The sequence below is a fragment of the Miniopterus natalensis genome, chromosome 12 (assembly GCF_054644295.1).
Source record: "Miniopterus natalensis isolate mMinNat1 chromosome 12, mMinNat1.hap1, whole genome shotgun sequence".
Classification (NCBI taxonomy): domain Eukaryota; kingdom Metazoa; phylum Chordata; class Mammalia; order Chiroptera; family Miniopteridae; genus Miniopterus; species Miniopterus natalensis.
Genome location: NC_142092.1, coordinates 5,994,922 through 6,021,394, shown reverse-complemented (window position 1 = coordinate 6,021,394; position 26,473 = coordinate 5,994,922). Strand labels below are relative to the sequence as shown.

Genomic DNA, 26,473 nt, shown 5'->3' with positions numbered 1-26,473 from the left:
ACATATGAAAAGATGCTCAATGTCACTAATCATCAGAGAGATGCGAATTAAAACCACAATGAGATACCACCTCACACTTGTCAGAATGGCTCCATCAACAAATCAAGAAACAAGAGCTGGTGAGGGTGTGGAAAAAATTGTACTGCTGGTGGGAATGCAGACTGGTGCAGCCTCTATTGAAAACAGTACAGAGGTTCCTCAAAAAATAAAAAATAGAACTACCTTATGACCCAGCAGTTCCACTTCTGGTTATTTAACTGAAGAAATCCAAAGTGCTAATTTGAAAATACATATGCACCCCTATGTTCATTGCAGGGTAATTTATGATAACCAAGATATGGAAGCAACCCAAGTGCTCATCAATAGATGAGTGGATAAAAAAGTTAAGGTATAGCCCTGGCCAGTGTGCTCAGTAGTTAGAGCATTGGCTCATGCACAGAAGGGTCTCAGGTTTGATTCCTGGCCAAGGGCACGTACCTGGGTTGCAGGTTCATCCTCACTCTGGTAGGAGCATGTAAGGAGACAATCAATAGGTGTCTCTCTCACATTGATGTCTCTCTCTCTGTCTCACCCCTGCTCCCTCCCTTTCACTCTCTCTAGAAATCAATGGAAAAAATATGCTCAAGGGAAGATTAACCAAAAAAAAAGTTATATATAATATACATATATTATATATCTATATTGTATATATATATAATATATATATAATGGAATATATATATAATGGAATATTACTCAGCCATAAAAAATGAAATCTTACCATTTGAAACTGCTGGATGGACCTAGAAACTATTACGCTGAGTGAAATAAGTCAGACAGAGAAAGACAAATACTTCACTAATATGTGGAATCTAAAGATCAAAACAGGAACAGACTCATAGATACAAAGAACAGACTGATGTTTGCCAGAGGAGATGGGAGTTGTGGGGCTGGGTGAAAACAGAGAAGGGATTAAGAAGAGCAATTTGGTAGTTACAAAATAGTCATGGGGATATTAAGTATAGCATAGGATATGAAGTCAATAATATTGTAATAACTATGTATGGTGCCAGGTGGGTACTAGACTTATTAAAGGGATCTCTTTGTAAATTATGTAATTGTTGAACCACTATTCTGTACACCTGAAAGTAATATAAAATAACATTGAATGTCAATTGTAATTGAAAAACATAATGTTAAAAAATGATTGTCATTTACGCCCAGCACAAATGGCTACAATAAGGGAAAAGCCTTAACATTAAATGAAGAAATATATATATATATTGGATCTTAACTCATTTGTAACTCCATCTCCTTTAGACCCTGTAGAGTTAGTAGTCAGAGCCCTGGAGCTATTGAAGGAAGTGTTTGAGGAGGGGTAAAATTTAAAATTAAAAGAAACCTTTAAAATACACAAAATACACTCATATATACACATATGTGTGTACAGAACTGTCTGCAGAATCAAGACTTACGGTAGCAGTTAGTTATTAGTCATGTGTGAGTTACTTTTAATGTGGGATGTGGGATGTGGGATGTGGGATGTGGATGTGGGATGTGGATGTGGGGTGTGGGATGTGGATGTGGGATGTGGGATGTGGATGTGGGATGTGGATGTGGGAGCATGCTCATTGATTTGATAAGAGGCGGCAGCATCCTCTAAATGTACCCAGGGCCCGTGGGGGACGCATCCCTGGAGCCATCTCTGCCTGGTAGGTGTCACTCTCATTCTCCTGAAGTTGACCCTGGAGAGGAGGTGATGGGAAGAGCAGGAAGAGAAAGCTACTACTAGTGCCTGTGAGGAACAACTGGGGTTCAGCCCGCTGGGGAGCTTAGGGACAGCATGAAGCACACTTGCGTCTTCCAGCCAACTCCCATTGGAAGTGGGTGGAGGTGCCTTTGAGAGGTCAGTTCTTCAGTCCTCCTGCCAGAAGGAAGTCTCCAGGGTGCTTGAGAACAGTAAGTGCTGGAGGACATGAGCTGGTTCTGCTGCCGGGGAGCCATCGGCTGGTGTGTGGCACCCCCGCAGCCATTAATTTATGTATTTCTATGATCCAGTGGAGAGTCTGCAGCCCCACCCTCAGCAGACTTTTCCAGGAAGTTTTTCTGCCACTCCACAGGAGACGAACTACCACTGGGGAGACATTACTTTTGTTTTTGTTTTGTTTTGTTTTGTTTTTTAACAGGAATGTTCAAACCAACTTTATATGTAAGGCCCACAAATTGGAAACAAATATCAATCAACAAGTAAACACAGTGTAGGATATTCATACAATAGAATACTAGTCATCAGGAAAAAGGAAAAACTATGGATACACGCAGCAACAGGAGTGAGTCTAAAAATAATTTTGTTGAGTGAAAAGAAGTCAGATAAAAAGGAATGCATAATGTATAAATTATGTGTATATAAAATTCTAGAAAATGCAAACTAATCTATATAAGCATATAAAGCAAATCAGTAGTTTCTTAAGGATGGCGGAGGACCAGACGGCAGCACTGCATTTGTGTTTTTCATGTTTGCTGCCTTCATTACCTTGCCTGACAGGTGTTTGCTGCCAGTCTTCGCCAAATGGGTCTCCTAGGTGTCTTCCCTGGTAATAAGTTTGCTCTTTTCCTGAAAACTATTAACACAAAGAGAAAAAAAATTATGTTCTTCTTTCCCCATCCCCAAAAGCCATAGTACAGTGGAAGGGACATCAGTGGCCAGACGACTGCATCTCTAATTACATGCAATTTTCCCTTCATGACTCACGGCTGGCGTTAAGGTTTAGGAAATAAGTTTGTGTGGGTGTGAGGAAGAGACTGCATCTCCAAAAACTACCCAGCCCCCCTCCACCCAAGTGTGAGCATGAATGGAGCCCTTCTCCACACAGCTGCATCACTCAACGTGCCATGAAATAAATTTGTCAGAGTGTCCGTGTATCAGAACACACTGCCCACCTGACACGCCTGGGCAAGTCCACCCAGTGGTTCCTTCTCAGCGTCAGAGCTACTGGCACTTGATTTCAATGTTACTTTGACACTATTAGTAGTGTCATTATTATTCACAAAAGTAGATGACATCAAAAAACCCTCTATAGAGATACCATAACTCTAGGAAACAATTGCTTTACTAGAATTGTGAATTGGAGGGAAAATAGCTAAAATAGAAAAACTCATAAAATTCTCACCATTTTAAAAGCCTATGTCCACTGTCTTTTCAGAGAACCTGAAGTACCCAGGCTTCTTAAAAGTCTTGCACTCTCTCTTCTCCTCATTAAGATTGCAGTACAATGAAATTTGTCCAGAATGGAGAAGGGGCCCCCAGACTCCTAGCTCAGGAATCACAATACAGTTCCAAGGTACTTGATTAATTACTTGTAATGTTAAAACAAAACCTCCCCTATTTGTCTGCTTTGTGAAATCCAAGGGGGGAAAGCGTGTGAGTTATTCTGTCAAAGACTGGACAGAACACCAACCTGAAAATAAAGTTGAGAAAGATAAAAGGAAATAAAGTTCAGTTAGCCAGCATCCAAAGAAAAAGGTATAAAACTAACTTGGGCTGTGTCAGGGGCATGGGGTCTGGCTTTCAGTCGGGCATCAACAAACCCTCCTGGAGGAGGTGTCTTGTTTGGAATGCTGTTGTAGTATGGATGGTCTGAGCCATCTCCCTCCTCTTCAGTCCATGGGTCATCCAGACTCTGCATTCTGTTAAAAGAGAATTTTCAAGAGCTTTAGGCAAAAGTTGAGCTTGTAATAAAAACAGACAAATCTAATGTTAATACCTGTCACTCCAGAAAAGTGAAATTGGCCAATGTCCTCTCAACCATGCAGGTCTCAGGCATATATGAAAAGCACATGAGTGGTTTTGTTATAGGATAGTAAGAAGCTAGGAAAGTTTCTGGGCAGGAGAAATAGGGAAACTGAGGCAGGAAAATTAAACAAAGCCAAAAAGTTTTGCAGGACACTTGTAGTGGGACCTTATCTTGAGAGCAAACGGTTAAAACCTCTCCCAACAAAAGAACACAGAAGAGGAGGGGGAAGGGAAGGGGGAGAGGAGGAATCTTAATTCAAACTAATCAGAGAGACTACTTAGTGTGAGTCATCCTGAAGCGGTTAAAACAGCAGGGAGGAAGGGAAAAGAAGTGTGCCCATTGTTTAAACAGTATAGTCAGTGGTCTTGGGTTTGTCAAGATAAAGTTACCAGGTACTTCTCATAAATTGTGGGAAAACCATAACAAAGAGTTAACCTGTATCAGGATATCTGGCAGAGGAATTTTTTTAAAACTTATAGACAAGAGGATATATAAGGCAGAAACCCCCCATCCCACTTCCTCTTCAGATTAGCTGAGAGCCCATCTGTGCTTCATACGCCAGATGTATAGATTTGTTAGCCTTGCTTCGCTGATAAATGTGTATACTTCAATTTTTTTATTCACTTGCTTTAATGTTTTAATAAATTCATTTTATCACAAAGCAATCAAGGTCTCTCATATAAAATCATTTATATGAGAAGACAAGAACCGAGGTTGGGAACAGCCCTCTCCTGTTCACTCAGGAAGCTGTCCAATAACACCTCTCTGGTGTCTGTAAGAGGTGCCTGTTACAGTTTAGTAAAATATCTCTGCCTTATTCACAGTTCTACCCTTTGCAAATTCCAATCATATTTGAAACAGGAAAAAATCATTTTTTAAAAGTACATTTTAATTAGGAAAGAAAAAGTTTATATGTAAAGACAACTAGATCCTCAAGGCACAGACACACATTTTAGTAAATTATAAAATTTATCCAAAGCAAAATCAACTAAAAAGTAAAGATTAGTGACATCAGGGAAAATGGCAGAGAAAGAACCTCTGAAAATTTCCTCTTCCATGAAAACAACAATATAACAGGTTTAAAAAAATTTTTTTTCAGGATCAACTATTTAAAACCCTGGAAATTAACCAGAGGCTTGCAACAACCTAGGGAGTGTTTATTTTGCATTTTAACTTACCCTATTCCCATCTCCACAGTGGTCTTGAAAACAAACAGCACACAATCACAATGAAAACTAGTAGCATGATAGCCATGGGAAGGGGCAAAACAGCCCCATTCCTAGAGAACAATCAGTATATACACTGTCTAGTTATTCCTTAGAAGAGGTCACTCCTAAGGTTGTCTTTATTTCACCTGATTCAGAACTTGCCCAGGGGAAAAAAAATTTCACTTCTCCTGGGACGTTTGTCAAAAACAATCAGAGGCAATTGTTTAACAACATGGCTCCCTGAGGCAGTGGATAACATTTGGGGCAAAGAGTAGGCTAATCAAAAACTTTAAAAGAAAAGCTATAAAATGGATGTCCACGGGAATTTTGATAAACTTCAACATATTTCCAGAAATCTAGAAGGCCACATATATTCATAGGGCTCTTTTCATGTCCAAGGGTGTATTCCTGCTCAGGAAAGATATAAAAAGCCCCTAGTTTCACCTCTGGCTTACCTTGAAGCTATGCACAAAAAGGAAGTGAAAGCTAAGGCAGAATTGCCAATTACCTGGCTGAGTGTAGAAGGGGTGTCCCCCACACAAGGACAGCCCCTCAGCAAAGACTGGGAGACTTAATGACTCCAGGAATTTAAGGAAATCTCTTTCTAATCACTAGTTTTCTAATAATTGAACTGAGCAGAGTTGCCAGTGGTCATATCTGACTAAAAACAGAGACTTTATGGATTCAGTTTAGAAAACTTATTAGAACAAAAAACAGCAACAACAAATCCCGAGGAGGAGAGAAATCTGATTTCCAGAGTTGCCACATTATATTATTTAAAATCTCTAGTTTCAACAACAAAATTATGAGACATGCAAAGAAACACAAAGATAAAAAGCAATTAATAGAAACTGTCCCTGCAGAAACTCAGATTTTGGACAAAGGATCCTCAGTAATATTAACAGCTGACTTCTTATCAGAAACAATGAAGGCCAGAAAGCAGTGGGATGGCATATGCATGTACGGAAAGAAAAAGACTGTCTACCAAGGCACTCTATATCCAGTAAAACTATCCTTCCAAAATGAAACAGAAATAAGACATTTCCAGATAAATACCGAAAAAGTTCATCACTAGCAGGTCTGCCCTCCAATTAATATTAAAGGAAGTGCTTCAGGCCGAAATGAAAGGACACTAGATGCTAATACATATCACCATGAAGAAATAGAGAATGAAGGTATACAAAATTAAATTTCCACAAATTTCTTCAAACTTTATTATATAGAAACATATAAAGGACTTTGTGCCTTAAATATATTTTCAGGGAAGCATGGTAGTTCAGTTAACTCCACCCACCTATTTTTGTACATATTGGTTTAATAGTGTTTATTTGACTTTTATATAACATTTTAAAAGTACAGAAAACCATAATAATTAACATAAAAGATACCTACGCATCCACCACTGAGATTAAACAGTGTGAACATTTTGCTATATTTGCTTCCTTTTTTCTTAAAGAAAAAAAATTTGTCAAACTTACTTTGGATGGATAGATATGTGAAGTTAACCCTTTTGCAGTCATTTGTCTACTCTCAGCCACCAAAGCTTTTTTACCATTCCGGTCGTATGTCTGCTCTCAGCCACCACAGCAAGGAACCGTATGAATCTTAACTCTATTCATTCATGTATCAGTTCATAAATCTTGTTTATCCTTCATAATCTTGCATGTTATGTATCACTGCTCTTTCAATGGAAATTAATTCCGACCAGCACGACACCCATGTCCAAATTTAATACTGCCGCAAAGGGTTAACAGTAAAATGTTAATGGTAGAATCTAGATGATGAGTATAAAGGTGTCCACTGTAAAGATTTTTTGTATATTAGCACCTTTTCATTATAAAATGTTAGGGAGAAAATACACCTGACAAATAAAGTTAAAGCCCACTCTCCACCCAGCTCACCCTCGGATATGCGAGAGTTGGTGTATAATATTCCCACAGGCTTTTATATACATGCATTTATCCATAGACTATGTGTAGAATTGTTCACTCATTCCCCTGCAAAGGACATGTGGGTCTCTGTCACTTTCTAACTCTAACTCTTCTTACACACAGCTCATCTGAGCTTGTGATGGCTTCTGTCAACTGGGGAAAACATGGAGCCTTCACAGGCACCTCCAAAAAGAATGTCTTAGAGCTTTCTAGTGGATGAGAGAAAAAATTAAAAGTCTCTTTCAAGAAAGGTGAAGACTTTATACAGATGACAAAAATCTTCATAATAATGAAGACAAAGATAGACACTGCCTCCATGACTAAGTCACAGAGTGTGGCTGTAGAAGTTGGAAAAAACATGCAAAGTAAATTTGGGAGAAATAAAATAAAGTTTTACTTACAGTGAACACACCATGGCAATAGGCTTTATCATGAAAGTTCAGTCAAGGACAGACTATTGAATGACTGCCAAGCCCTGCATTACTCTTTTTAACACTTTATGCTGTATGGGATATCCTATGTCCTAAGGAAATTCAATGGTAGATTCTGAACATTTTTTATAATAAATTAAATATCTCACAATTTCTGTTCACATTTACTATTTTATTTAACACTTAAAATAACAGTACTGCCAAAGCACTATTCTTATCTTACAGAGAAAGCTGCTGAGACCCAGACTGGTTAAAGGCCGTGACCAGGGCCACACTGAGTTTCCAAGCTACACAGGCCAATATAGCAGGACCGAAGCGGGTCACTCCAGACCCAGGGCCTCCCAGAGGAGCCTCTGAGTCAGGACATTGGTCAACCACGATGACAAGGACAATGGGTTGTGCAGAACCTGTTGTAATGCAGACCCAAAGAGGTGACATGTGGAAACATCACATGGTTGCACAAGAAACAGAGAAAAAACATATTACAATGCTTTTCTGTAACCTTGGCTACTGTCACTATAGTTTCAAGAAAAAAAGTTTTTCTAAACATTCAGAGCATCGCCCATATGCTGGCTTCCATCTGCCGGTTTCCTCAGCCAGGGCCCAGCACCACCGGGTGTCTCAGAGCCCAGGAAGCCCTGGACAGGGCACACCTCAAGGAGGCGGTTTTATAGTTTTCCCCTTTTGGGCATTTTTTAGGAGGACAGGTGATACATTGCAGAAAGGCCACTGCAAACAGTGGCACTACTCACCGGTCGTGGAGAACAGGGATCTTGGAAGGACACTGCAAATACTGCTTAAATCGGAGCTCAAAGGCTTGTCCAATGGAGCCGATGACATCCTGTGCCAACCCGTCACAGCATTCCAGAATGTGGCAAGCTGTGGGAGCCAGAGACCATGCCCATTAGAGACAGACTCTGGAGTTGCCCAGGCTCCTGCACAGAAGCCCTCCTGAGGGTGCAGCCTGTCAGCCCCAGTGAGAAAAGGGGGCCAAAGGGGGGGGGTGTGTCCTTCATAATATGTCCTGGAGGCTCTACCTGCAGCTCAATCCGTGTCACCATTGGATGCATTCCTTAATAGCCTACTCTCTCTAAAATTAAAAAGTAATCCCTTTGTGGCAGGTGCTGGTCATCCCTCAAGGACACTCTGTCCTGTGACCAGGCTGCAGCACAATCCATGTGAAACCTTCCGAAAAAGGAGGGTCGCCTGTGGAAAAGCAAGAGAGGTCCAGCTCTGCTCTACAGGATAGTGACCATCCTGGCTTCCCACGGGGGGCCAGCCTCTCCACCGCCACCGTGACAGCACGGCGCAGCCAGTCACTGACGGGACAGAGACACTGTCCCTGGGGAAAAGAACAGACGCGTGTCCACACCTTTGTCTTGCCCACAGTCAGGGTGTAGCTGTATTTCGGGGAGGGCTCCTTGGGGAGGGCGGCGGGTGCCAGCAGTGAGGAGGCGGCCTTCCTCCAAGGGTGCTGCTCGCAGGCACCAGGGACCCCGAGCTGTGCTCTGGTGCAGGAGAACTCAGGACACGGGGGAAGAGGGCTCCTTAGGCGGGAAGCTGAGCAGAAAGGGGCGGAGACATTGCTGCCTTTGAAGTCTGGCGACTTCCAGCAGGATGCTGCCTTCTCTGTGCTCAAAGCCGGCGGAGCTCACTGGACAGCAGCTGCCAGGCCCGTCCTCAGTTTCCCCCACCCCAGGCTGGGGGGCGCCCTCGGGGGAAGCGGGCCGCACTGGCTGTGGACTGCCATGCCCTCCTTGGACACACGATGGCCACGGGATCGGGCCCAGGAGATGATGTCCCAGCTGATTTTTGGTTATTGACTATTGATAGTAGTTTTTAAGTATCAATCCGGGTAGGCACCAAGCAAGCCCACGTGAAAGAGCTATGAGAGCTGCCGGTTGTGGGTTAACAGATAGGCATGGATGTGTCTTTCCGGCTGAAGGGAAGGAGAGGAAGGACACCTGACTCCCCACACCCTGCGCTTCCAGACACACACCCCCTGCAGCATCGGCAGCCCCAAGGGGCCTGGCTGGCACCCTTTGGAGAACCAGAAAGGAGACCAGGGAGGGGCCAAGAAATGCATCCCATCTTTCTTTTGAGGAGAAAAACCGAGCCCTAGCCTTTAACAGGGTGAGTGAAGAATCAGGTTTCGGCAGAGGGGCCGCTCAACTGCACAGCACCACCCGTCCTCCACACACCGGGGACAGCAGGCCTGGACAGCGTCCTGGTCAAGTAAAGCTCTCAGGACATCGCAAGCTGCAGAGCTCCGGGTGGCAGCACCCTCGCTGGGCAGGGGCCGAGCCCTGTCAGTTGCAAGTGCCCAAGGCTGGCAGGACGACTCTGGGCTCTGCTACCTGGCACGTCCTCAGTGGACTGAGAAAACAGCATCTGCTGGCTGGGTGTGAGGCTCCTTCTGTGAAATGCCCTCTGTGTGTTCCAGAAACTCACTCCAAATCCCAAGCCAACCCTGGGCTGCCAGCTGCACTGGGCCTGTTATTTTCTCAGAGCACTGCAATGGGCTTCAGCCAAAAGCCACTGTCTTCTAGCCTGGCCTGCATGCCCTGGTGTGTGTCAGAAGTGAGGAGGCCCTCACCAAGAGGAACATTGGGGTTGTTTGTTTCATCCCCACGAGGAAAAGACAAAGTCAGAGGCATCATTCCTGAGCAAGAAGACTAGATGAGAGACACATGCACAGTCAAGACCCAAAATGATGTAAAACCTACAACATGGCCCAAAACAAACACAGGGCACTGGCCCTTTGGTAGTGGTGTAAGGTGACATTGGAGAGGAAGCTTGAAGGAAGTCAGGGAGGGAGCCATGTGGGAGTAAGTTGCAGTCAAGGGCATAGCAGGTGCAAAGGCCCTGAGGCAGGTGCTGGCTTGGTGTTCAAGGAAGAGCCAGCCGTCCATGGAGCTGGAGGTGGGAGGCATGGTGGGCAATGAGACAGGTCAGAGCAGGACTGAGCTCACTCAGGTCCTGGGACACAGTGATGAGACTAGGACATGCTGGGTGGAGGGAGGGAAGACAGATCTGTGGCCTGTCAAGTGTGAGGGGCTGTGAGTGCAGAGGTGCAGCAGCTGGGGAGCGCAAGAGTCTGGCTCTCAGCCAGAGGCCCAGGCGAGACAGAATGGTCAGTCTCCACCACAGGACGTCTAAGTCCAAGGCCTGGCTGGTTTGTACAATCCCTGCTGACAACAGCCAAGTGTGGAGAAACCTTAATGTCCGCTCAGAAGAAAACTAACCTCCTGCCCAACGTTAGGAGATGGAAATTAGCCTCCCAGTTTAAAAAGCAACAGGTAAACCAGTGCTTCCACCCACTGTACAGGAAGGTTTTGTTTAAGGAAGGAAGTCAGAGGAGGTGCTGTGTTGTTTGCCCCCAGTGAGATCAGAGTATTGAAGACCTTTCCCAGAAAGTCGCCTCCTGGGGCCCACAACTATCCAAGGCCAGGGCAGCCCTGAGTTTTTGTTGAAACAACCCTGTGCTGTTGCAGGGGCCCAGAGTAGGCAAGTGCGGCCCCTAAAGGAAACGGTCCCACTCCCGGGGTTCCTGCTCAAGCCGTTCCCCAAGGTCCTTGTTCCTCATATAATCTTGGGGGAAGCTGCAGAATGTGTTAGAAACTGCTCAGGCTAAACACGCTGGCTTCTGTCCTGGTAGGTTAGCGCCAGCTGCGTACAGGATATGACTTTCCACAGCCAGGTCCAAAGGGTGCCTGAACAGGGATGTGACCACGATTATAGGTTATATAAAGATGTGGCCTCATTTAGAAATAGGGGGCTGTAGACATAACTAGTTGAGAGGAGGTCTGGCTGGATGGGTGGGCCTGATCCAGTGTAACTGGTGTCCTTATAAGATGTCCACACACAGACAGGCCCCCTCGGCACACGGCCATGCGAGGCCTGAGGATCGCAGTGAGGCACCCACAGCCCGGGATGCCCAGGATGGCTGGCACACACCTGGCAGCTAGAAGGGGCAGGAAGCATTCTCCCCACGGGCCTTAGAGGGAGCGTGGCCCTGCCAGCACCTTGGCCTCAGGTCTCTGGCCTCTAGTACTACAAGACAATGATTCCTGTTGTTTCAAGGCACCCGCTTGTAGTGTCTGAACAGTAGCCCCAGCAAACTAAACATACAGCCTCTAACAGGAAGAAGGAGCTTTGCTGAACGGCCATCGTCTGCCCTCGCACCCAGACAAGCACCGGTTATCTGCACGTTACATAAGAGCTGCTTCAGGTTCAAGAGGTAGTCGGCTAGAGCGTGTCCCCAAGGGGTTCTGGGGATAGTCCTCAACTCATCAAGACTACCTTGTTCCCTCCCCTTCTACCCTAAAACTTGGTATTTATCCACCTCTGGTCGAGGAGGGACAGTGTGACAATGTGTTCTCTCCATGAGAGCACCTCATCTATGAAATCCCCTTCCCCCAGGCCCCCAGTGGCGGCTTCTAGGGGAGCTGCAGCACCCCTGGAGGGGAATGACAGCCACATTGTAAGATCTCACCTTCATTCCCAAGAAAGAAAAGGGAGCCCCCAAACCACTGCTCACTAACCCAGGGCTGGAAGAGGCTCGATGGAAAATCACCCCACACCCTTACGTGGGAATGCACATTTTCAAGCCGGCCTGCACAGTAATTTGCAAGGTGCATTGATGTATCTCGATTATCTAACACTGTTTCTCCACACATGCTTCTTTAGGGGGGCTGCATAACATTGCCGGGAAGACCACGGGGGCCCTGGGGCTCTGTGGACCTGAGGGCAGGTCTTGGAAAAGCCCCATTGTGGGTCAGGTCACCTGATCTCTCTAAGCTGTCTTGAAAATACGTCCAAGATATAATGTGGGGGCGGGGGGACAAAACAGAATGCTAAGATTTGAAGCTCATTTGCATTGAAATTTAAAAAGAAGAAAACGTGTAAGTATATGAATTAAAAAGTCTGCACACTAGGAAAACGTAGCAGTTGGTACCTGGGTGGAGGGTGGGCAGAGTAGGGAAGCGGTGGGTAGTAGAGGGAAGTGTTGGCACTGTTTTCAGTGCGTCCTGAACGGGGGGGGGGGGGGGGGGGTGGCGCGCAGAGCTGCCTGGCCTTCAAGGGCAGCACACGCTTCGTCGGCCGCCCACAGGCTCGCGAGTGGGGCTTTGGCTTTGTAAGTGATAAAAGCAGGGCAGTGGTGAGCAGAGAGTCTGGGAGTAACGGCCCACAAGGATGGAAAGTACTTGAATGCCTCGGACCCCACTCCAGCTCGGGTAGCTTTGAGGGGCATGAGGCGACCGCGCCTAGACTTGGGCACTGGCCTTCAGGTGTGCGGGGCGGTGTGAGGCCTCTCGGAGAGACTCGGTCAGCAGCGGGCACCCAGGAGCTGCGTGTCCGGGGCCCGGGCGATGTGCGGTCTTCCGTGTGTAATGGGGCCACTTTCAGGGCGAGTGGAGCTGCTCTGAGCTGGGCCCGTGCTCCCAGCAATCGGGGCCGGACCCAGGCGTGCGTCTGAAGCTCACAGACCAGCAGGTGGGCCCCCTGCAGACCTCAGTGATCATGAACACTGCGGTGTGACCCGGGCTGGTTTCGGTGAAAGGGGCTGAGCTGAGAGAAACATCTGAGTTAACACCCGGTGTCAAGCCTGGCTGGGCTCGAGGAGGGATGACAAGAGTCAAGCATCGCTTACCTCTGCGATTAACAGGGTCCTTGGCTACGTACGCAACGTAGTCTGTCGTGTCCTGTCAAAAAAAGACAAGATGCCACATCACTAACCGCAGTGCACAGAGCAGCTGAGGAAAGCCATGCTGCCCAAACACAGCCCACGAGGCGACCTGCTCAAACTCTACCGCAGCATGAGCCACAGGGATCCTGTGAAATGCAGATGCTGCCTGGGGGTGGGCCGGGGGCCGGGGGTCCAGGGCAGGGCCTGCGCTCTGTCCCCAGCAGCTCGCACAGCCTGCTGCCGCCCCAGCCCACACTTTGAGCAGCAAGGATGCGAAGGGCACCGATTCCCAGCACATTGGATCACTGAGGCTTTGAAATTACCGAGCCCCCGCTCCCAGGTAATCTGATTTAGCTGAATTGGGTGTGAGGCCTGAGGACCGGGGATGTTTAAAAGCTCCCCCACGACTCCAGGGTGACCCAGGGCTGAGAGCCACTCTGGTCCGTCTGTCCACAGTGGTCCACACACTGGAGCTGGCGTCAGAATCCTACGCAGGTTTAAAACACAGATTGCTAAGTTCCACCAGGGTGTCCCACTCGGTGGGTCTGAGGTGAGGCCACAGATGTGCACTTTTGACCAGTCCCCAGGTGCTGCTGCTGGTCCGGGGCCTCCCTGAGACCCACTGACCCAGAAGAAACTCAGCAGTGGGTGCTCCAAGGTCAGTTGCACACGATCCTCATGGTGGGTGACATGCGTGGCTCTTTTCTTCTTGGGCATTAGTAGTGATTTTAATTCTTTTTTAAATTTATCTTTATTGTTGAAAGTATCACAGATATCCCCTAATTTTCCCCATTGATCCCTTCCACCCTGCACACACCCTGATTTTAATTCTTTTAAGGTGGTTTGAATATATGAGCTCAATCCCTACACAGGGAACCTGAGCCCCCTCACCTGCCACCTCACCTAATCAGGGCACAGATTCTACAGCCTCAGAAGTGGGCCGAGGTGACCACGTGGGTTTTAATTTCTAAACAGTCACAGAACCAATAACTCTCTTAATTCATGAAAGCGGAAAAGATTTCTCTGCAAAGTTGATATTTTCAACATTAAAAGTGTCTCGGGGTGGTGGGCAGCTAGACAAGGCCTATCCTGAGTGCAGATGGCTCCTGGGTGCTGCTGCTTCCAAGGGCCCGGGGCCACGGGTTAGCCCGGTTTCAGCATCTGGAAGAGCCTCCGCGGCGAGCGCCTGCACTGGTAGGTCCCCTCTCTCTCCAGCAGCCCCGGAAAGCCCTCCAGCGGACGGGAAGAGGGAGGTGCCTGTGGGTGGGCCACAGTGGCTACTGAGCACCCCTGCGGAGCGGTGGGCGGTGAAGGCACCTTCCAGACGGCATTGCCCTGGAGCTCCTCTAAGACAGTGTAAGGGGGGGGCGACACTCCTCCAACATGTCACTCAGTGGGCTGTGGCCCTGGGGCTTTCTCCAGGGTGCAGTCCAGCTAAGTGTTTGATCTTCCCACGCGGCGCACCGTCCGCTGGGATAGTCACAGACTGGACTGGGAAAGGGAGGAGACAGTCCAACCGGCCACCTGGCTGCTCGTTTCCGTCAGGGAAGGTGTGGTAAGACTCTGAAGCTACTAGCAAAACTAAGGCTGTAGCTTGTGATCAGAGACCCTCTTCCTGGACTCGGGAGATGTTAACGTCAGAAGGTTCCTCAGGGAGCACTAGTGTTTCTCAAACTGAGGTCCATGGAACCTAAGGTTGGGCAGGTATATTCCCCTGCATTTGAGATGTCACCAGAATTTCCTTTTAATTTTTTATTTTCATTTCCATATAATCTTAAAAATTAATACAAGAATATTTGGGATCATCTGAATGACCACCCTGTCGTCATGTTCTGTATGCAGTTTTAGTGCCAAGAGTTTTAGTCGGGTTTCTAAAGTTATAGGTACCAGGTTTTTAAAAAATTAGGTAAAAAAGAACCATCATCTAGTCAGAAGAGACGAGATGCCTTTGCCCCACCTAAAGCAAATTAATGACACATTTATACATAATGATGTAAAACTAAGTGTTTGCTTGGATAGAAGAAATCAGTGGAAGAACTGAGTCACCTGGCACTAATGAAAGACACTGACCTCAAAACATGCTGAGTGACCGTGGTGGCCAGTGCTGGCTTCAGACTGAGAGCAGACTCCTTAATGCCACCTTGAACGTTATTGGCTTTACTGTGTTTATTAGTAAACTTCCAAGTTTGATTGAGGTTTACAGTTCAGTAAAAAGTATAACATGGGAGTCTGTACTTTATTTTTGTACATATTTGGGTAACACAAGAAAATTCTTTTTAATTCTTATTCCAATCAACTCTGCTCAGGTGTGATGTGTCCCTGTCACTCCGATGGTCAATGGCCAAGCCAGGACATAGCTTTTCTGATGCCAGTATTAATTTTTTTTGGCACAGCGGGGGAGTGTATTGCTCTTCAAAACAATGTTCTTGACATCACACAGTGAGCACACGATCCAGAGAGGGGGCTACCGAGTCCTGCACTCTGCCTGTTCTGACCTCACCCTCCGAGGCTCTCTGGGCCTGGCCATTATCCCGGCATTCTTTGGTGGTCTTTTAACACTGCTAATAATAGTAGGTTATAGTCAATGTGCCTTTTCTCTTGGCGGGATTAACAGTGTTTTCTAATCTGCCTTATTTGATATTTCTAAATACTATTTTCTTACCTGGTAAACTGAGGCACAGAGCAATTAGTAGGTATACACTTGGCAGCAGAACAATGGATAGAGCCTAGAATGGTTGGTTTTATTTAAAACACCCACCAACTGTAATGACTACAAGCCAAGTTGGTATGGAATTCATGGGCAATGCCATGTGTGCTTGGACTCGTCGCAGGGGAAGTGGAAAGTAACCGGGCTTCCCAGGGTGACATTTTCTGTACCAGAAAAAATCAGAAAGAACATAAAAGCTTATGAACTACTTTCAGGGTCCCTGAATGCTCCCCCTTTTTAATGAAGAGGTGATAGGGAAAACTGAGAAAAGTTCACAGATCTCTGTGCATCTTGGGGAAAAAGTAATTTTAACTCAGGACAACGTTGTGGCTTCGTGTTTGCCAGGCCTCTGCATCTCCACTCGCGATGCCGTCATGAAGGCAAGGTTGGAGACAAGTTCCTGGGGGAGCTGTCAGTGCAGGAGTGCAACATTCCTGCCTATTTTTCAAACTGGGTCACCTTCCAGATTTAAGAAGCTATGGTTCTGAGCATCGCATTGGGCAAGCAAGTTCATTAGAGCCAGACACAGGTGCGGGTGCAAGCATCAGGGCAGCACCGCACCTGTGCCCTGCAGGCAGAGAGCCGTGGACGCGCGCACCTGGACCAGCGCGCACCTGGGGCGGGTTTGATCACGAAAGACTTCTCCCCTCTAAATATACAACTCAGTGAGGCCTTTCACTTTACAATAAACATAAGAAATTAAACCATGAGACAGTAAAGGAAGGGAGGGGAGGGGAGGGGAGGGGAGGGGAGGGGAGGGGAGGGGAGGGGAGGGGAGGGGAGGGAAAGAAGAAGCCATCATAAGAGAACTGAAAACATGACCCTAAGTGTGATAAAGGGCCAACATTCACTAAGTGAGATGGATAAATGGTGGTCTGGTCACCCTGTGACAATCAAGCCGAGGTTTAAGGGCAAAGAACCATCTGCAGGGTGGACAGATCCCTCCTCTTGACAGTGCCCTTGGCTCAAGGGTGAGCTGGGGAGACGCCCAGGCCTCTCACTGCAGCTGAGCTCTCAGGGCAGGCGCGATGCTGGGGTGACGCATATGGCGATGCCTCCCCCAGGACTGGAGCAGCTGGGGGAGGGGAGGAGGGTGCTGCTGTCCTGTAGCTAAGACACTCCGTGCCAAGATCACGGCCACACTGCCCTTTGGGGATGTAGAGACTGGAGCCAGCAGTGGAAATCGCTCCTTCGATCTGGCTTCCAATGTGCCAACAGCAGTTCTACAATAAGGTCACCCAGGTGGAAGGAGCCTGGGAGGGAAGGTCTTTAAGATAAACACGGGCATGGAAAAAATTCCCTTCCTGGGCTAGAGACAGACAAGGTCGCTGCCTGGGGACAGGAGTAATATATCCACCAATTACTCAGGCGACCTTGGACCAGTAAATTTTATTTAAAATCTGAGCATCACCTACTGATAATTTGGCAAAATAATACAAAACAACAATTATAATAAAAATACCACTATAAGCCACCATTCTTTTATTATAAAAAAAAATTAACAGCAAAAGGACATCTTCCCAGGATAGTGAACATTTTTCTTAATTGAGTAAATTAAGCGCCAAGAAAAACTCACTCTGTTGTCCTAATTCTTAGATGTTTCCCTGGACTGCTGAGAACTTTACAGACCAATGGGAAGCGACGTGATAACATTGCGGGGAGCCTTTCCTCCCCTCCACGGCTGGAAAGAGGGGCACGTGCTTTCTCCCTGGCCCCTGCTCGCCGTGCCCGGACCGACTTCCTGCCTGGGCTTCTTGGAAGGGCTGGCCCGGCCGCTGTGAGCAGCGGCGAGCGAGCAGGCGTGGGCCCGAGTCTGCCTCTCCCGACCCTGAAAGTGACGCTGGCATCGGGGCGTCGCGTCCTGACCCAGCACGGGGAGCGAGTGCCCTTGTTATTGCGCCCTCTTCATAAATAAGCAGCGCAGAGACCGGACACCCTCATTCTGCTCTGTCTGCGACGCCTTCCCTGTTGGCTAAACAAGCCAGTAAAAGACTCCAGTAATGCCCGGCCAGCGTGGCTCAGCGGTTGAGCGTCGACCTAGGATCCAGGCGATCGGGGTTCAATTCCCGGTCAGGGCACATGCCCGGGTTTGCAGGCTCCATCCCCAGTCGGGGGCGTGCAGGAGGCAGCCGATCAATGACTCTCTCATCATGGATGTTTCGATCTCTCTCTGTCCCTCTCCCTTCCTCTCTCTGAAATCAATAGATATGTTAAAAGAAAAAGAAAAAAAGACTGCAGTATTAAATTTGGAGAGGGGAAAAACGCCAATTTCAAATATTTATGAATAAACTAAGTGAAGTAAATTCACAGCCTTCAAGCAGCCTTAAAATACAAGCACAGAGGGCCCCGTGAGGCCGAATAGAAATGGGCAAAGCAGGGCAGAGTCGGGAGGCCACGCCTGGCAACTCCGAGGCCCTGGGGGCTCTTTCCTTACCTCCTACGAAAACCAGTGCTTCAGGGATGTTGACAGCTCTCAGCTAATGAAATGAAAGTTTGAAAAGCTTATGCAGTCAGGAGGGAAAACAGCTGGCATCACAGGGCCCCTTCCCAGCCATTCCCAGCAAGACGAGAGGAAACGACCCCGAGGCACTTACCGGGTCCCCCCCGGAGGCGAAGGAGATGGACTGCATGTGGTGATTCGCTATGATCTGCCGGGCCCAAGACAAGAAACGAGATGCGCCGTTAGTACCCTTCCCGGGTCTTGGGAAACCAACTGTTGACAGGCATACGAATCAACAAGCTTTCCCTAAAATTGGTAGAATTGGTACCCAATGAAAATAACAACTATAAAAGTAATAACAATAGGTAACCCTTCTCGAATTTCATAGCATGTAGCTGCTCGTCTAGCAGCTTTGCCAGAATGAGCTCATTTAAGCTCCACGGTAGCCCCATGACGTAGGAGCTGCTGAGATCCCATTCCACAGATGGGGAGCCTGAGGCCCAGTAGGAACAAGAGGTTGCTCCAAGTACTTCAGCTAGTAATGGGCAGGGCTGTGACCGAACACAGGGTCTTGATAACAGCGCCTCTGAGGAGGAAAATGTCTCACCCACTCACCAAGACATTTCAACCATGTAGTGTCTGTTTCCAGAGACATATGGGGTCTTCGACATGGACCCCATAGCTTAGTGGAGGGAGTGGCTGTCCCCACTTCAACCCACTTACGTTATGTGCACATAAATTGGAAAACCTGCATCGAAGATCAAAATCGGTGCCATCTCAGGCACTCTTGTAATTTATCAATTTAAAAACAAGTGAGGACACTCCAAGTTCATTTCTAAATGGGAAATTTCCATTAGCATTATAAACTTCAGGGTACCGTGGAATTTAGCAGACGCTGAGTAAATTAGAAGCTGCACTAAATTTAAAAAGCTATATAAATTTTCCACGCTACTTTTATCTTTTTAAAGGCAATGTAATGACATTGAAGTAAATTTCTGGGGGTGAGAACAGTACTCCTGTCTCCCTCCCAACATCATCAGGTTTATTTTTGCTCAGCCCCCTCAGGCCCTGGCTGGTGGGCAGTCAGAATGTACAGAATCCTACCATCCGGGGGATTTTTCCAACCATGCTCCTGTAAAACCTGAAGGAAAACTATAGATGAATTGTAAAATAAAATAAGATGTTTTTAAATGCCTGCTTCAGTTTTGGAGACATGCAAAACTACTCAGGATCTAAAAAAACCCTGAGCATATAGTAGTTAAGTCTGAGGGGGAGTCCAAAGTTATCCACGGATTTTGGAGCGCACAGGGGTCAGCACCCCTAACCCTGGCACTGCTCAAAGGTAAACGGTAAGTGAGTAAAGGCGAGCCCAGCTCTGTAGCCTGTGCCCAAACCCAGGTGGATCAAACCAATAGTTGCCTTTTGCAGCTCTCCAAAGTCCTGCTCTTGTTTGAGGACACAGCAGTCCCCAAATGATGATAAACTATGACTTCTAAAATTAAGTTTTGCTTATTTAATTTTTGTTTACAAAGCAGTGCTAAAACTGGGGTTTGGAAATCGAAGTGGACACCAAGATTTCGGGGGAAAAGGAAATCATATTTGGTGTACACAAGGCATCACCGTCACTGGGTGAGCGTATGGCACCCCTTTGGCTGAGAGAACTGAAAGGGAGAGCTGACTAACGGCAAGCCCGCGTCTTCGCTCTGAGGCTGTTTCATCTTTTTCTTCTCCCTGAGAGCCCTGCAGAGGGGAGCGGGCCCTGCCTTTCTGCTGCCCGTCGGCAGTGGGGGGAGTGTCCTCTCGGCTGGCCCTCAGCTTGCTGCAGCCGGGCCCTGAGCTCAGCCAGGCCAGGCGGGAGAGCCAGAGGATGCGAACCTCGGCTCCCATCAAACCCGCCTGAGACCGTGCTCATGCTGTCCGAGCCGGCATCCCCCGGGACTCGCTCCCACCCGCCTAAACCAAGGGCAGGAAATGAGAACCGGCGCACCCACCCAGCCCCCAGCCCCGACGGGGAGGGCCACCTGCGGCTGCCCCATCCTGGCTGCTCTTTCTGAGTTTGCTTCTCTTTGAGGTGGGGAATTAGGTAAAAGGGAAATTAGGAGATAAGATCTCGCAGAATTGAGGACCAGGGTTTGATGATTCCAGAAACAAATGGTCCAACAGACACATAGAATAAGAGTGGATGTGCCCATATGAGTGCAGAGCTGAGGGGACCAACCTCTGTCAGCAACCACGGGTCTCAGCCTTGAGGCAGCTCCAGAGAGAGTCTGAGCCTGTTGAAGTTACTTAATCCACCACTTAAATGACAGGTCAACCATCCCTTAGAAGTACCATTGAGAAAAGATAAGGGATCATCCATCCTTGGAGTAAGGACAAAGGAATAGGGCTAGAAGTGGCATCCAGTACGTCAAACCAAAGCCCAGACATGGCCTCTTGCTTCTATTCTGAATCTAGAATTTATTTCAACATCTCGGGTGGGGTAGGTGGGGTGGAGAACTAAATGGAGCTGGAAATGCTGCTTGCTTATCTGGGGAATTTGGAAATTCATAAATAAGAATATGTTAGCAACATAAAAGTACCCTGGGCATTCCTGGTGCCACACTGCCAGAGTCGGGGAGTGTGTCGCCCATAGGGCCGTGGCCTGACCGTCCTGCGCAGTGTGGATGCGTCTGATTTCAGCTCACGCCGCCAGCAGCGCAGGCCCAGGCTGAGCACAGCGGCCAAGGCCTTCCGGTTACAGCATGTTCACCCGCTGGTATCCAGGGCAGCTGCTCACATGCACATTTGAGCCATGACGTTAAACAAGTGCCTCTAATTTATTTATTCATTTTTAAATTTATCTTTATTGTTCAGAGTATTACATATGTCCCCTTTTTTCCCCCTTTGACCCCTTCCACCTGCACCTGCCCCCCGCCCCGAGCCTACTGTGCTATTGTCTGTGTCCATGGGTTGTGCATTTATGCACAGAAGTCCTTTGACTGATCTCTCCCACCCCTCCCCCACCCCCGCCTTCCCTCTGAGGCCCCTCAGTCTGTTCCATGCTTCTGTGTCTCTGGACCTATTCTGTTCATCAGTTTATTTTGTTCATTAGATTCCACATATGAGTGAGATAATGTGATACTTGTCTTTCTCTCACTGGTTTATTTCATTTAGCATAATACTCTCCAGATCCCACCCTTTTATTTTATTTTATTATTTTATTTTATTTTTTTTTTTTTTTTGACAAGCATCCCTGGGGAAGAGGCACACCTGGGAACGAAGACTAGGCTAGTGGAGTGGGGGTGGAGACGGGGCTGCGCTCAGCTTGGCCTGGACTGGACTGAACTAGTCCTGCTGATGCTGGGCCCTGGCCTTCCCCTGGGTTGACGAAGACAAGGCTTCCACAGCGGGACGGATGGCGATGAGACGCCGGGAACCTGGGGGCAGTCTTTTATTTCTGCCCCAATAAATCTTACCACTATCCCTCATCCTCCCAATGCGTGATCCCTGAAGTGCTTTTCTTGCGACGCCGCAAGGACCTCATTTCCACCAGCAACATTGGAAGTAAGGCCTTCCAGGGAATGATCAATCAGGCTGTATAATGATATCATATAACCATTTTTCTAGCTGAAGGAGCTACGGACCAGAGAAACCTGAAAGGTAGGCACTGAAGAGAGGCCCAACCACCCTACACGGAATCCGCCTCAATTAACACCATCGCTGGGCCGCCTCCCTCAGCAGCAAACTCCTGGCATGTGGGGGCCATGGATGCACCGTGTCACCTGAGCCTTAACCACTATCAAATGTGAGAGGCTCCAAAATAACGACCGGCTGAGAAAAAGGAATAATGTCAATTAAACCACGACATGCCATTCATTTCAAAGATAATAAAATGTGGACTGGTGAACCAATGGAATATGGTGTAAGAGAAAACAAAAAGGGCAAGGACATTAAGAGGAGACTTACACATACGAACACCTCTTTGTAAGTAAATCAATGACTTCATGCATTACCCTCAAAAAAAGATAATTTATAAAAGAATTAAAGAGAGCCAATTCCATCTATCATCCTGTTGGTGACCCTTCAAAGTAACCAATCAAAGTTTGCAGACTCATGAAGGTTTTACACACATGTGCTCCACACAGACCTGGTAAAGCTGGAAGTGGGGAGCGCATGGAACACCCGTCATGTGGGGGCCCTAAGCAGGGCAGGGGCCTGAGCGCCTACAGACCTGTTTTGAGTCCGGGGTCCGCAGGTTCAGGCTGGCAGTGGATATGGTCAGGGAGATGCTCATTCCTGCAAACTGGAGGTTACTCTTGCCCAAGATGCTGGACAGCATTTTGTTTGGAGGCTGTGAAATCAAGCAGCATTATTTTAGCTTTTGAGTCACTGGAGACCACACTGTCGGGGCCACTCTGTTGTTCCTCTCCTACACCCCTAAGCCTCCACCTTCCCACCCGCATCAGGCACATGAAGAAAACTGCTTTGAATAAGGTGGGGAGGGGGGCGTTGACACTAACACGAAGATCCTAGAATGCACAATGCGGGAATGTAAATATCTGTGCACACACCAAGACGAGCGGAAGGCGGGATCAGTGTTCCAGGCAGCGCACATCAGGATGCGTCTCACGGTGTGACTCCTAAGCCTGGAGAAGGGGCCACAGGCCAGGGCCTGCAGCTTCGCACACTCAGAAACCAGCTTCATCCCACCAAGAGCCACACTAGTCAGGGCCAGACTAAACCAGCCCAGCTCAGGGGCCTATGAGCAATCCCCTCCGAGTCTTGAGAATGCTCTTTGCTGAAGGAATGGAACACGAATGCTTTGGCCGGCACATCCTCCGGTCAGGGCGCACATGGATGGTCCAACTGGAAATACAACGCGCCTGGAGCCAGCACAGAATGGACAGACTCTGTTGGCTCTAACTGGTGCATCCATCAGCCCATAAGAAACATTCTTGGCACAGGGACTGATGGGAGGCATTGTCCAGCCAGGCACCTCTGCTCTGGGTGCCCGCATGGGCACTTGTCTCTGTCCATTGCTAATCCCCCAACCTTCCTCTTCAGGTAAGAACACCCCCCCTTTGATATGCTAATCAAGCCTAGTTCTTAACCCAGCGGCATAGCTTGTGAATCTCCTGCCAGAGCTATTCAAAGATAAAGCAGCCTGGGCCCTGATTGAATATACCTGGGGGTGGAGCCTAGCAGCCAGCAGCCTTTCAATCACTTGCACCCAGAGAACCAGGAGGGTACCCCAAGACTTGCGGGTCAGATGCCACCTGGCTCTGTTCTCAGACACCCTCCTAGTTCCCATACTCAAGATTCTGGAGTAACGCTTGGTTTCCCACGTCCCCTGTGAAATGACTGGGAAACCAAGCGTTACTCCAGAATCTTGAGTAATCCAGAACACAGGCCAGCACATCTGAGCGTCATCCAAAGTTCTCTGCCTGAAACTCAGTTGCCCTTTTGGTCACAAATGTCCCCAAGCTGGGAAGACAGAAATGACTCACAGGCTGCCCCAAACCTTAGCCTCAGGGCAAATTCAGAGCCACACACAGAGGAATACTCCCACATTCAAACCAGGCACAGAGAAGCCCTGATGGTGGGTATTTAGTTTTGTGTTAACGACACTTAAGTAAAGAGTTTTCCTAAACTTCCTCTTAATTCAGTTTTTTTTTTTTTCTTTTTGGTCCAAATACCTCAAGATGAAAAAGTAGAGTACAGGGACTGGCCAAGCTCCAGCCCTAGAGCCAAGCAGTCTGGGCCGGAGTTTGGCCTCACCACCTACTTGCATCATGGGCTCTCCTCTCCGTGCCTCAGTTTTTATCTCTGTATACCCAGAGATACCCAACAGTGCTCTAGAACTGCTTGTGCTAGCTAATGAGAGATAATTATGAAATGTATAGGAATATTATGAGCTGGTCATTAAAAACAGCTGCTATTAAACGTTAATTATGAAAACTTGAAATTAAATAAATTACATTTAAAAGAACAATAAATACTCAAAACTCATCACATCCTCATTTTTGCTGCATGAACTATTTGTGCAGTTCAGGCTATTTGTGTCATTGTACCCGGGTCACCTGTGTGGTGGAGATACTGTATAATGGGTCAGCACATCTCTCCCAACTCCATTTAGGGACACGTTAGAGCTTGACACTGGCCAAGGTGGAAGTATTTACACCACAGAAACTGGCACTGCTACAAATCAGCGCTTCTCAGTCCCCCACCCTTGAAAGACAGCCGTTAAATTTTTACCAGCACACTGCTGACGGCGTCCCCTGCAGAGAATTGTTCTAATGAAGTGGATCATTGACTCTAGGCTTAGAAGAATGCCTGGCCCTGTTTTACAAGGTGGTTGTCATCATTGTCTTCACATTTAGGCCCACAGTGAGTAGCCAGGGTATTGAATTTGGGTTGGCAGCAATAGCCAACTGTCCTCGTCAACCAGAGAAAGGGAATCTAAGCCCTTTCTGTTTTTAAAAGTGACAAGAGCCCTTGCAAGTTCCCCCTTTAAACAAGGGATGCTTTTTGGTTCTCCCTGGGCCAAAAAGAAAAAGTGACAAACGCCAGACCTTGGGAAGAGAACCGAACCACGTGTGTAATTAAAGGTGCTGAGTGGTGACACAGAGCAAAGGAGCAGAGGAGACACAGTTAGACCAGAGCCGAGAGGACAGTACCTTTCTCTTCCTGAGGGCTCCCTTGGTGCCTGGGACAGCTTCGCAAACGCGGCTGATGGCTTCCCTGAGGGACAGGAAGAGAGATCCATGTTATCATGTCAGTCAGGATCACATAACCCAGACGCCCTGTGGGTTATGTAAACCTGGGGGGACCATCGCCTGCGTAAGGGAAGTGGACCTGCCAGCTCAGGAGGCCCCCAGCTCCTCCTCTAAGCAAAACACAATCAGATTATCTTGAACCTCACTGGCAGTGGCCCAGTTCTTTCCGGGTGGCTGCATCCTAACGTGTGCTGTGTGTGTGTCAGTGCCACCCGTTGCTTCAGTTTCTGTTTTGTCTTATGTTTGATTAAGATTCCGTTTCAGAGACTCGGTTCCCTGAAATGTTCTCTCTGGACGTTCTGTTCACAGCGATGGCACAGGGCCGACTCTCAGCCAAGCACCGCATTGATCGAGAGCCTTCTGAGTGAGTCAGAATGGGAGAGAAAGAAATGCGGTCCTCTGAGTGTTACTCCCGGTGACAAGAGAGAGGGTCTGAGACGTCCGGGATTAAACGGCAGCAGGCCGTCGGGTGGGAGAAAGAGGTAAGTGCCCCGGGCCAAACCCTACTAACGCTGCTCCCATTCTTGAATGCGTGCGCAAGCTTTGGGTCAATGTTGGTGACTGTTTCAGCTCTTATTTGGAGAGAACAGCCGACTGCCAGACTCCACCACACGCTGCTCACGCGTGAACTTTCCGACTGTTGCCACGACAAACCCAGAGGACTCTGCACCTGTCCCAGAGCTGTCCCCACCTTGCCTCCTCTCACCCCCCTCTATCTGTAGCCAATGTCAGTTCTTTCAAAATAACTTCATCTTTCTCTCCACACTCATTGGATAAAAGAGCCCCATGAACCCCAGGACGGCAGACGTGCCTGTCTTCTCTGTCTACCCTGCTGCTGGTGGCTCGGACACTGTTCTGAAGAAGGCAGTGAGCGTCCTAGGTATTGAGGGGACCTGACAGGAGGACAGGCTGCAGGAGGAGTCTGACCCCCAGGTCTGCCCGGGGCAGAAGAGCACAGGAGCAGAGGGGAAATGTGCAAAAGCCGGCCAGCCCTGGCAGTGTGGAGCAGTGGTTAGAGCACCGGCCCACGCACTGAAGGCTGCACATTCAATTCCCCGTCAAGGGCACGTTCCTGGGTTGCAGGTTCTATCCCGGTCCCAGTCGGGGTGTGTATGGGAGACAACCAATTGATGTGTCTCTCACATGGATGTTTCTCCCTCCCTTTCTCTCTTCCCCTCCCTCCCTCCCTCCCTCCCTCCCTCCCTCCCTCCCACTCTGTCTAAAAATCAATGGAAAAAATATCCTTGGCTGCAGATTAACAGGGAAAAAAAAGGGAGACGGGAGGGGGCTGCTGCTGTCCACACGCTGGAGGCCGGGCCTCGGGTGAAGGGGGAAGTGGCCCCGGCAGCTCAACTGGTGACTCAGCCTCAGAGATAATGACGGCAGATCGGCTGAAGTTAAGAGCTAGAAGGAGGCGGGGTGAGCCTCACACTCCCACTCCCACTCCCATGCCCACTCCCACGCCCACTCCCACTCTCACTCGGGGAAAGACAAAATAGTAAGAGCACAGAGACGTAAACCGGGCTCAGGCACACCCAG

The 26,473-nt window shown here is 48.1% G+C and overlaps 1 protein-coding gene across 3 annotated transcripts in view; it reads right to left on the bottom strand.

The window, feature by feature from the left end:
- The window catches only part of SHC3 (SHC adaptor protein 3), a 116,431-nt gene that overhangs the window by 21,918 nt on the left and 68,040 nt on the right, over positions 1 to 26,473 (bottom strand). For 2 of the 3 annotated variants that reach the window (XM_087822529.1, XM_087822528.1), the window contains exons 3-9: positions 24,836 to 24,899; positions 22,390 to 22,509; positions 18,334 to 18,387; positions 12,997 to 13,048; positions 8,096 to 8,222; positions 3,516 to 3,666; positions 2,513 to 2,600 (exon numbers count right to left, since the gene is read on the bottom strand). In XM_087822529.1, coding sequence (XP_087678655.1) covers positions 2,513 to 2,600; positions 3,516 to 3,666; positions 8,096 to 8,222; positions 12,997 to 13,048; positions 18,334 to 18,387; positions 22,390 to 22,509; positions 24,836 to 24,899 — 656 coding nt within the window. Of the gene's footprint in view, positions 1 to 2,503; positions 2,601 to 3,515; positions 3,667 to 8,095; positions 8,223 to 12,996; positions 13,049 to 18,333; positions 18,388 to 22,389; positions 22,510 to 24,835; positions 24,900 to 26,473 lie in introns of all 3 variants that reach the window. The other variant, XM_087822527.1, reaches the window with a different exon arrangement.